Here is a 12,719-nt window from a genome sequence, read left to right as displayed (position 1 = left end):
TGCCTCGTATGGAGCCATACCTATCGATTCCTGATAACTGTTGTTGTATGTGAACTCCACAAGAGGTAACTTCGGCTCCCAGCTGCCTGGACATCGATCATGTATGCTCGGAGTAGGTCCTCCAGAATCTGAATCACCCTCTCTGACTGATCGTCTGTCTGAGGATGAAAAACAGTACTGAACAGTAGCTTCGTACCCAACGCCTGATGGAGACTCTTCCAGAATGCAGACGTGAACCTTAGATCCCTGTCTGACACAATGGACACTTGAATCTCATGCAGTCTGACTGTCTCTCTGATATACAGCTCTGCGTACTGAGTCATGGTGAAAGTCTTCCTGATCGGTAAGAAATGAGCGGATTTAGTGAATTGATCAACAATCACGCAGATGACATTGAATCCTCCAGTAGTCCTTGGAAGCCCCGTCACAAAATCCATGGTGATATTCTCCCATTTCCACTCGGAAATAGGGAGTGGTCTCAGCTTCCCTATAGGTCTCTGATACTCTGCCTTGACCTGCTGACAAGTCAAACACTCGGAGACGAATCGCAGAGTATCTCGCTTCATGCCCGACCACCAATAAAGAGTCTGTAGAACCTTATACATCTTCGTACTCCCTGGATGGATGCAGTACGGGGTGCTGTAGGCCTCGCTCAAGATATCTGCTCGAAGGGAATCACTGTCAAAAACCCATAGACGGTCCCTATATCTGACTATGCCATCCAAAACTATTTACAGTCTCTGTCCCTTAGCCTCGTCCCTCTGTCTCAAGTTCTGTAACTGCTCGTCAGACGTCTGCCTTGCTCGAATTCTTTCTCTCAAAGTAGGCTGTACTGTAAGAGTAGCAAGATTTGGGAACTCGCCCCTGGCATAAACTGCAAGCTCAAATCTTTGAATCTCAGCCTGAAGCGGTCTCTGCACTGACAAATGAGCAATCACTGCGTGCTTCCTACTCTGAGCGTCTGCAACCACATTAGTCTTACCCGGATGGCAGCTAATGTCGCAATCATAATCCTTCACCAGTTCAAGCCATCTCCTCTGCCTCATATTCAGCTCCTTCTGTGTGAAGAAGTACTTCAGGATCTTATGATCTGTAAAAATCATGCACTTCTCCACATACAGACAGTGTCTCCAGATCTTCAGGGCAAATACCACTGCTGCTAGCTCGTGGTCATGACTCGGATAATTCTTCTCATGGACCTTCAGCTGTCTGGACGTGTAGGCTACCACTATGTCCTGCTGCATCAGAACTGTGCCCAACCCTAGCTTCGATGCATCTGTATATACCACAAACTCTCCTTGCCCTGATGGCATAGCTAGAATTGGTGCAGTGGTCAATGCCTGTTTCAGTCGGTAAAAGCTCTTCTGGCACTTAGATTCCCAGATAAACTTGGCATTCTTCTTCGTCAAGGCGATCATAGACACGCAATAGAAGAGAAGCGCTGGATAAACTTCCTATAATAGCTTGCCAATCCCAATAAACTACGGATCTCTGTCACACTCTTAGGAACTGTCCAATCTCTGACTGCCTCCACTTTGCTGGGGTCGACCTCTATGCCATCCTGGGATACAATGTGACCCAAGAATGCCACCATTTCAAGCCAGAATTCACACTTACTGAACTTGGCATACAACCGTCTATCTTGTAGAGTCTGCAGTACTGTCCTCAGGTGATGACTGTGCTCCTCCCTGCTCTTCGAATAGATCAGGATATCGTCAAAGAAAACTATGACGAACTGATCCAAACATGGCTGAAACACGCGATTCATGAGATCCATGAAGATCGCTGGCGCGTGCGTCAGGCCGAAGGGCATCACCATAAACTCATAGTGCCTGTAACGCGTCCGGAAGGCTGTCTTATGCACGTCAGTCTCACTCACTTTCAGCTGATGGTAACTGGATCGAAGATCTATCTTTCAGAACACTGATGTTCCCTGCATCGTTTCCCGAAAATTCGAAATTAATCCTCAGAATAACGAAAATTGCGAATTAGCCCCTTAAAGTTCGAGAATTGCACCCAAAAATCTTGAGTTTAAGCCATCAAGTCCTCAATTTATCGGTTATTACAATTAAGCACTAACATTTTCCGTTAAAACAATTAAATTTTTAATCCCAACCAGGTAGAACATGCATCCTAATTCATTCTATGTTATCAATCCCAAAATAACTCCTCATACAAGCATAAAATCAATGCAATTGTACGGTAAATTAAAATCTTAAACAAAAGGGTTACCATCTCTCATATGAAGATACTCAAAGTGAAGCTTCAGAGATTGTATCAATCCCTCTGCTAAGAACGGATCAGTAGTGACCCCGAACTCCTTCAGGTTAAGTCGACTGAACTGCTCAAAAACATCCACCTGAGGCCTAGGAGTCTGCTGTACCTACTCCAGTAGCCTAGCCTTACACTCCAGAACTCGGGTAGCTGCATCCAAAGGCGGTGGTGGGGGTGGAGGGCTTCTGCCACCTCCTGGAATATCATCATGTCTGTCGACATTGGGGTTGCGTCTTGGAGGCATGATCTGAATACAGTCCAATTTATAAACGTAACCCGTCATGCAATTAATCTAGTTTTTAAAACAGTAAACCCTTAAATCATAAAAGCAATTAAACATATATCATAGATCATCATAAAGCGTAAATCATGTAAACATGCAGGTGATAACAGTAAATCATTTAAAACATTGAAATCATAAAAGCTTACAGATTTGAGGTTTGAAAAATGAGCTATAGAAGCTGGCGGCGGCACAATCTTATACAGGACTCTTGCTCTGATACCAACTTGCGTCTACTATTTTAAAAATGTGGAAATATATTTTTTATAAAGCTCACATTTTGTAAATAAGCATTTGAATAAATTGCATGAATACAGTCCAATTGAAATATCATTTAAAAAATAATAATCGTAAGTACTTACCAATAAAATATCACGGAAAATAAGCGAATAAAAATCTTAGCATCCAACGGCGAAAACAACAGCGTATAAAAATACTCATATCCTCTCAATATCATAAAACAGTAAATGTGCGGAAAAACATGAGGTCCTCAGGTCGTGTTGCCCACCGGGTCTGCCTACTCAGAGTTCAACACCTCCAGTCCCCTCGATATCGAACTCGCCTGCATCACACACGCCTAATGAGTCTAAAGACTCAACAGGCCTGTACCAGAAATAACAAGTACATATACATGGCACACAACAGTGAAAAATATCATACTCAGCATACCTTTCATGAACTTTCAAAGCGTAATGTAAACATGTCATGTGAAATCGGGACGTGTCAAAACTAGCTTATCATTAATCATCAATCATCATTCATCATCCATAATTTCTATTTGTGAATTCAGTTCATTAGAGGTGACTATCGTACATCATCATTTAAAATGGATCCAACATACATAGAACCGCGGTACCCGGCGACTGTCGGACATCAGTGACAGGATTAACCATCCACTGTGCCTAGACCTTATCATCATCATTTACATATACGTCTTAAGCATTTACTTATACTTAGATAGCCATCACTAATTCTCATCATTCAAAATATCATCATTTTCACCACCTATAAAAATTATGCACATATACAATTTTCCGTGAATCCAAGCATGCAACGTATATTTTCATAAAATCTTAAAAATCGTGATCATGACGCATAAACATTTAAAATATGGTAAATTTGTGCTCAGGGTGCTGCCAGGACCAAAATCTCACCCCGGGTGCAAAATGACCATTTTGCCCTAGAAACCCAAAATTCACCGTTTTACCCATGGACATCTAAAATTGACCCGAAGCTTACCAAACTCCTTAAAATGTCCCAAAACATATTTATAAGTATTCTTAGATGCAAACTCGAGCCCAATACCAAACTTAATCGATTTGTTTTAAAACTTGTACCGAGGTCCCTTTTGTAACCCGAATCGACCCGAAACTTAACCAAAATTTTTCCAACTTTTTACCACATCTTATAAACATTTAAAAGGTCCTAAAAACCCCAAAACCAAGCTCTTAAACGCTCGAACCATTCCTGAGCAGCTGCTGGAAAAATCCAGCAAACCACCAACCGAACGCTAGTGCACCGAACTCGCGTTTTTCACCATCCTAGACCGAACTATCCATGACCAGCCATGACTCGACCTCACTAAGACCACTTTAGGACCCTACTGGACCCCATGAACTAAGGGTCCCGGTCCCATGCAGCCTACACACCAAACACTCACCCTAGGAGTAGAGATCATCCCAACCGCAACTCCCTTGCACCATGCTCACTCATGCTGCCCTAGGGTTCGACCAGTGGTATTTAGTGAAATTTCTGCCCTTTTATTGCTTAAAAAGTACTAGAATTTTTTTTTACAACACTCAATTTTCGGCCATATACCTAAACATCAAGAAAATATTTTTATAAAATATTTTACCATTTAAAATAAAACATCAACCAACTAACATTTTAAAAATCAAGTGAAACAGTCATAAAAATGAAATTGTCGCATGTTTTACCAAACCTAAAAAGCAATAAATTTGAAAAGTATAGCTCATACTAAATCTCTCAAAAATCTCTCAAAAGCATAAATAAATAGTCTTAAAATCTTTAACATAAATCATGAATCATAAATCGTAAATGCGGAAAAAGTAAAAGCGCTGGTCCTCGGGTTGTGTGCACCTTCAGTCCAGTCAAAATCACCCATCAAGTCCTCCCTCAAACTCACCTGCATTCATCATACCTAGTGAGTCTAAAGACTCAACACACCATAATCTTTATAACAAATAATACGTATAAAATCACATGCAAAAGTGAAAATACTTGTACTTAAAATATTGTTTTCATGAAGATGCATAAACTTCAAAATGAACATTTTCGTAAACCTTTTTATGATGCATGAACTTTAAATAGAAACATTTTCATAATGATGCATCAACTTTAAGCATAAACATTTTCATGACATGCATCACATAAACCTTAACTTTTTCCTTTCTTTTTCCTCAACATGACATAACATAAAACCTTTTTCATGATCATAAACATTTTCCTTTCCTTTTCCTTTGTTGAATTCAGATCGTTAATTCTGACTTTCCTCAAATCTCAAAAGTCGATGGATCCATCTACATGAAACACTGGGTAGCGGGGGACACCGGCAACACTCTCATCGTTCAACTGGGTCCTAGCCTATCCTCTTTCTAATAGAATACGATCGTCAGGGCTCCCTCTGGGGTCTTTTCCCATAAATGGGCTCCCTCTGGGGCCTTTTTCCCTCACGATATTTCCATTCTTACCGTTACCTCATATACTCATATCATCTATGGTAACAATGGAAATATGATCGTCGGGCTCCCACTGGACCATAACCCTCACGATATCTCCAATGTAAACACATAATAGTCACAATTACTTCACCTCCTTCAACGTTTACATTCTCATTACTTTATAAAAATCATGCATAACATATAATTTTGTTTTTGAAACCAAGCATGCAACATGTCTTTTAAATGTCTTCCTTAAATCATAAAAATCTCATAGACATTTAAAAATCATAATTTAATCATGAACATTTCATAAACATTTAAAAACAATCATAATATCACAAAAATAGCATTTAAAGCACTGCCATGACGTTTACTAATTTCTAGGTGTAAAATGACCGTTTTACCCCTGCACTTGACATTTTACGTTTTTGACTTTTTCTTGATTTTATTGACTCTAACATGTCCCAAATAATTATTTAAACTTACATGAATTTTTTCATATTTTTATTTAGCTTAAATCGATGACTTTTAAATTAATCTTTTAAATGTGACGTATTAATGCGTTTTAATCCCGAATTAAACCAAATCTTAATATAAAATTCCCAAATTAAAAACTTAGACTTTTAATAATTATTTGAGCTTAAATCTAATTTTTCCTAATTTTATAAAGCTTAAACTAGGTGTTTCAATTAACTCGTTAATTAGCGTCTCGTGCGGCGATTAAATTCCGAATAAATCCAATACTCATTATTTTGATCCCAAATTTTAAAAATAGAATTTTTCAGATTTATTCTACCCTTCCAAGCCATGAGCCACAACCGTGGACCCATGGATTCAATTTTAACCTTTTAATTTTCTTTTTTGACACACTAACGAACCCACCGAGCCATCTCCCAATTTACTCGAGCCACGCCCAAGCCACCTTGAGCCAAAACCTAGCCAACTCACCTAGGGACCCTACTGACAAAGCCCAGCTAGAAAAACCAGCCCTGGCCCACTCAAAAACTTGCTGGAACTTGACCCCAAAATCTGCTTTTGCGTTTGTGTGCTTCCTTGTATGTCTAGGACTCCTAACCCAACTAGGACTCTCTCAGCCGAGCCACCACGGAGCCCACCTGTCCCTAACCACCCATGGACCACGTCCAGACCATACCCAGACCAACCCCAAACTCCAAAACCGAAGCCACATCTCAGCAACTTGAAGTAGCCGAGAAACCCACATGACATGGACCCTACGTTTCTGTTGCTAGGACCTAGCCAACCCAACCAGGCCCTGAACCAACCCCTCTAGCACCCTTCTAGGACCCTAAGGATCTAACCTAGCCCATCCCAAGCCCCCTGGCCGAGCCCTCCTCCCTGCACAAGTTTCTGAAATCTGCGCAGCCCCTTGCTTTTTTTTCTCAGGTGGAGTCCTTGTTGGCAAGGACTCCTCCCGGCCCCTGGTTTTCGAGTCCTAGCATGGCTAGGACTCTTCCCCTGGCCCCTCACGGACCATAGCTGAGCCCTGGCCATAACCGAACCTAAGCCCAGCCCCCATGCCCATATGACCGAACCCATGATCACATGTGACAGCATGTTGCTTTTCCGGTTGCTTCATGATCGTGTGTGGTGTTTCGGTGATGTTCTAGGACTCTAAATTCATGAAAAACAATGCTTAATTGTGTCCTAGTCATAGCAGCCCTCTTAAACACATAATAACATGAAAACCTTGCTTGAAATTTCATGTGACATACAAAAACGAAAATACACAAAAGTGTCACTTGTTTTCCATATTTTTCATGCATAAAACATATTATGGTGTGATGATGAGTGTTGCGTGTTTTCTTGATTGCTCGCAAGCGCACGATATCAAGTTATAGTAAAATGAAGTTTTAAGTACGAGTGTCGATCCCACGAGGAATGTAAACTAAAATTATATCAATGCTTGTAATTAAAATAGTCTCAAATTTATTTAGAAAAATGAAAATAGATTAGGTTTACTTAAACGAATTAATTGAAAACAAATAAATAATCTAATCACCGAGTTGAGAAATAACAATGAGAGAAAATATCTAGAGAAATGACTTCACCAAGTTTCCACGATAATTATTCCCAGTTAAATTTATATTCACGAGTTCCAATTATTTAATGACAAGAATACTTAATTATTTTACTTCCCCCTTTCCCAAGTGACGAATAAATTGTACCAATCAAACTTTGATTCAATTATTCCTAATAACATCTAAGTTTAATTGATAAATACAAACAAAGTTCTTACCTAAGCCTCGCTAAAGTTATACGCCTTCTGAACGATATAAACATTCAACGATATGTCTCTAATGATCTATAATCCTAGTCCCTCTCCCGAGTTGTAGAATTAGTCAGACAACACACAATTTATGGCCAGTAAATTGCAGTAGAAATAAATAGAGAGAAACACAATTAAAAAAATGGAATTCAATCATATAAAATAACCACGTCAAATTATCGTATCCACAAAGCTACATCATTCTCTAGACTGCAGAATTAGTTCATCACAAAATCCAAGTGAAAACAGGACATGTTCAACATTTTAGACATCGCAACACAATAAAATATAGAAAGCGAAAGAAGAGATGACAAATCAGAAGTGGCGTCCCCGTCCCCAGATTCGTTGTTCTTCGTCTTCGTGATCTCTATTCGTGCTTCTTTCCATTTTGTGTGTGTGCTCTGCGGCTCTCGCGTGTCAATTTCTCTCACGGCGGTTAACCCTCTTGTATATTTCTTTCCTAAGGTGGCCGACCCTCTTTTCTGACCTAGCTCGCGCAATTTATGCTTTGCTGGACGCACGGCACGCGCGGTTGCGCGTGAACTCGTGCAGCCGCGCACATCATTCTGGTCGCTAGCTCTTTTCTGCGCGCGCGGCTGCGCGTGAAGTGGCGCGGCCGCACAAGTGCCTCTGGATCTTCGTGCTTCATCTGTGCGCGCGCGGCTGCGCGTGAAGTGGCACGGCCGCGCGCGCACTTCTGCCCAATGCCATGCCCTTCGGCTTTGTTTTCTTGCATTTACTTGGCTCGTGTGCACTTTTTTCTCCTTTCCTACAATGACAACAAAAACAAACCAAAAACGCATTAATTTCGTTCGAAACTAACATAATTCAAAATGGATTCTTATATAAATTAAGTGCAAATCTTGTACTTATCAAACCCCCCAAACTTGAACTTTTGCTAGTCCCTAGCAAAATAAAAGTAAAAACAGGAACTCACTCAACAAGTAATGATAATGACTAACAGTCATGGATATGCAACCATTGATCTTGGCCTCTGACTAATCCATTTTTATGTAATTCATAATCACTCAAGAGTCACGTGCGTGTGTGATATGTCAATGTTCATTTACCCAATCAAATGCTCAAATAAATTTACAACACCCATTAGCCTTATAAACTCAAGAGATCTTCAGTTCAGTTTAACTCACACTCCATTTAATAGACAAATTCACTTACACATATCTCAAAGGGCTTTATTGGTGATTATTTGGATCAAAAGATATTCAACAAAAGTACCAAAAGATGATGTCACACAATGAGATGCTTACATGCCAATGATTAAAGTCCATACTTGCTAACAATGTTTTTCAGGTATCCATAAGCTTGACTTGAACATCTTTTCTCCACTAGAATATTGGATAAATGTGACAAGGTTAATAGGTCTTTAGGCTTGTAACGTTAGGCTATGGCTCATGACTACAATAAAAGGTATGGAAATCAAAAATTGAGAGAAATAATCGAATCTTCATCGTTTTCAATCTCCTTTCATTTACCATCACTTTATTGTTTTTTTCCCAATCATATCCTCCAATTCTCATATTTTTCTTTTTCACAACTTTTTTTTTGATTCATTCTTTTGATTGTTTTTTCTTCTTTTTGTCTCTTTCTCAACTCCTTTTTGCATATTTCAAATTTTTTTTTCAAGTAGTAATTGAATCATTACAACACCCATGAACTTATTTCTCTCACAATTCGGTAGGACAATAAGTGTATAAGCTTCATTAGGTAGGCGTTGTGGGATGTAGAATAGATACAAGTGGGGGCTAATTGTATGTCGTTGACACACACCACTTGATTTTTTAATAGGCTCAAAATGGGACACTAGGGATATTTCATGTTGATTTGGTAGGTTCAAAGGCTTAAACGGTTCCAAAGATTGCCTAAATCATTCCTATGTCACATATTATCCGTATTTCGTCTCGAAAAGTGTTCAAGAAAGTTCTAGATTTCCGTCAATCTATTAGTTAACTCATACAAACCAATCACATGCATTTTTCAATCAAAATGATATATGAGATAGGTGCACAAAGAAAAATCAAGCATCTCAATCAACTTGAGGCTCAATGGGATAACAAATGATAATAACAATGAACAAGAAGCCCAAAGATGTTGAGAAAGATTGCCTATGTCATTTCTGTGTCTGCAAAGGTGTCAGTTAATGTCATGTGAGAAATACTAAAATTCAGATTTCTATTGTCCATTTAGCATCACAAGTGTGTAAATTGTCTTTAAGCATCAATAATATCAATAAACATGACCGTGCAAAGATATTGGTGACTCCCAAGTTATCATGAATACAAATATGCATTAAAACCACGATTTCATTTTCATCATCGGCCACACAATGACGTATCCATGACTCTTCCTAATAAAACTAGCAAGCAATAAATACTTTTTTTTAGCTACTGCGAAATACGAAAATTCTAGCTACTGTACAGAAAATAACTAAACTAACAATGAATTAACAACTCAAACAATTGAGCCCCCAAACTTACAGTATGCATTGTCCTCAATGTATAATTTAAATGATAAACGTGACAACACATACCTCACGCACGAGTGTCAGAACTCGTTGCTCAAGTTGTCGTCCGCAACATCTTCATCATCCTCGTCCATGTGTTGCGGCGGTAGATCTGGTGGTGGGTAAAATTAACAACTAAGGGAGTAAAATAAAATAAAATAATAAAAACAAAACGAATGCTAAAAAAAATTGTGGGTTGCCTCCCACACAGCGCTTAGTTTAACGTCGTTAGCTTGACTATCACTACACTGCTCAAGGTGGGTCGTGAGAACTTTTAGATGCCTTGATTTCCACCCTTTGACCTTCAAGATCCATGGTCAACTTTCCTCGTTTCACGTCAATGATGGCTCCAACAGTAGCCAATAATGGTCGACCTAGAATGACGTGAACGTTCTGACTGTTCTCCATGTCAACTACCACGAACTCTGCTAGAACCTTCAGTTTATCGATCCGAAGTTCAACATCTTCCACAATACCCAACGGTGTCCTGATCAATTTATCTGCCATCTGTAAGCTTAGTCCTATGGGCTTAATCTTGCTCAATCCAAGTTTCTCGTAGAGAGAACTTGGCATTATATTCACGCTCGCTCCTGAGTCACATATAGCTTTTTCACCAATTTACCCCCTATTTCACATGGTACAACAAATTCCCGGGATCTTGCAGCTTCTGAGGACGATTTATTCGTGTTCCTTCGGTAAATTCACCTTCCACCTGATCTGCAAACTCATTATTAGTGTGTAGGTTCTTGAGATCCTCAAAACCTTGTTTCTTTTGAAAATCAGCTTGTAATTGTAAAAATCTCTGGGGGTAGGGAAGTAAAGAAATATCAATGCATTGATTTGAATTATACCTCTCATATTTCTTACCTCGGACTCTTTTGGTTGGAGTTGGTTTTTTATCCCGGACAGGTGTGTTATCAACTTTTTTCTCTTCTCTGGCTACCACACCAAACTCTTCATGCTGTATAAAAATGGCATTCACTTCTCTCGGATTTGGGTCTGCAGTCTTTTGGACTGCGCCTGACGGTTGAGACGTGAGTTGCTTTGTTATCTACCCCACTTGCGATTCAAGGATTTTCAAGGTAGCACCAATACTTGCCATGTGTGTCTCTAGGTTGTCAAGCCTAGAGTCAGTCCTAGCCATCGTCTTATCAGATTCAACAACAAATGTCCTAACTAAATCCTCAAATGATGGCTTCCCTTCCCCATTTGATGTATTGAACCCCGGTGGTGGATTCAGTACATTCTTATTGTTTGCATATGAAAAGCTCTCATGATTTCTCAATCCAGGATGATAAGTATTAGGGGGAGGGTTACCTCGATATCCTTCATAGCCTCTAAAGTTTTTGTTGTTGATGTATTGAACTTCTTCAAGAAAATTTGGTTCTTCAACAACAAGCGGTGGTCCCTCAGTGTTTGATGTACTCACTTTATTCATGATTGCTATCTGTGTAGTCATCGCTGAAACTTGCGCAGTGAGTGATGTAATAGGATCCACGGCATAAACTTCAGCTGTCCTCTTTACTCTTGACCTCTCAGACGGCCATTGGTAGCTACTAATAGTCATCTGCTCAAGCAAATCATAGGCTTGAGCAGGAGACTTGGAAAAGATTGTGCCACCTGTCGCTGCATCCATTGTTGTCTGTGTCTGACCATTCAACCCGTTATAGAATAGCTCAATCTGCACCCAGTCTTCAAAACCATGATTCGAGCACCTCCGCAACAACTCTTTATACCTTTCCCAAGCTTCATACAACTGCTCGAAGTCAGTCTGTCTAAACGTGCTGATCTCAATCTTCAATTGTGCATACTTCACAGGGGAAAAATATTTAGAAAAGAACTTCGTCGCCAGCTCCTGCCATGTCGTGATACTTCCCAAGGGAAGTGATTGGAGCCTTCCTCTTGCTTGGTCCCTGAGAGAAAATGGAAACAAACACAATCTAATAATATCGTCATGAACATTATTAATTTTTACCGTATCTATGATTTCCATGAAGGTTCTCAGGTGAACGTGAGGATCTGAAGTAGCAGTTCCAGCGAACTGGTTTTGTTGAACCATATTGATCAGGGCAGGCTTCAGTTCGAAATCGTTGGCATTTATGGTCCCCCGAGCAATGCCAGAATAATGTGCATTGATCACTGGTCTGAAGTGATCTCTGATCGGTATAGCTTCTGGTGGCATATGTCTGTCATTCTCTCTGTTCTCAGCCATGGCTAGGATTTCTTCCCTTTTAGCTTTTCTTAGCCTCCGTGCAGTTCTTTCGATTTGTGGATCAAAGATAAGCAAGTCAGGGCTTTGCAATCTTCGCATGCACTGTCACACAGAGAAAAATGAATGAATCAGTAAATAAAAATAAAATAAAAATAACTCTAAATTAAAATCTAGACTAATTGGTAACAATACTGATACAAATTCAAATTTGACACTCCCCGGCAACGGCTCCAAAAACTTGTTGCGTGTTTTCTTGATTGCTCGCAAGCGCACGATGTCAAGTTATAGTAAAATGAAGTTTTAAGTACGAGTTTCGATCCCACGAGGAGTGTAAACTAAAATTATATCAATGCTTGTAATTAAAATAGTTTCAACTTTATTTAGAAAAATGAAAAGAGATTTGGTTTACTTAAACGAATTAATTGAAAACAAATAAATAATCTAATCACCGAGTTGAGAAATAA

At 39.6% G+C, this 12,719-nt stretch overlaps 1 protein-coding gene across 1 annotated transcript; it reads right to left on the bottom strand.

Moving 5' to 3' along the window:
• Window positions 1-10,295: 10,295 nt before the first annotated feature.
• Window positions 10,296-12,354, bottom strand: LOC142525833 (uncharacterized). Its single transcript, XM_075630122.1, has 4 exons — window positions 11,601-12,354; window positions 11,361-11,504; window positions 10,749-10,982; window positions 10,296-10,633 (listed from the first exon to the last, which is right to left on the bottom strand). The coding sequence occupies exons 1-4, from the start codon at window positions 12,352-12,354 to the stop codon at window positions 10,296-10,298; spliced, it is 1,470 nt and encodes a 489-aa protein (XP_075486237.1).
• Between the last annotated feature and the right edge of the window lie 365 nt (window positions 12,355-12,719).

This window comes from Primulina tabacum, chromosome 15 (genome assembly GCF_025594145.1).
Source record: "Primulina tabacum isolate GXHZ01 chromosome 15, ASM2559414v2, whole genome shotgun sequence".
NCBI classification, from domain to species: domain Eukaryota; kingdom Viridiplantae; phylum Streptophyta; class Magnoliopsida; order Lamiales; family Gesneriaceae; genus Primulina; species Primulina tabacum.
Note: the sequence above shows the minus strand (reverse complement) of the source record. Positions and strands in the feature narration are given on the sequence as shown.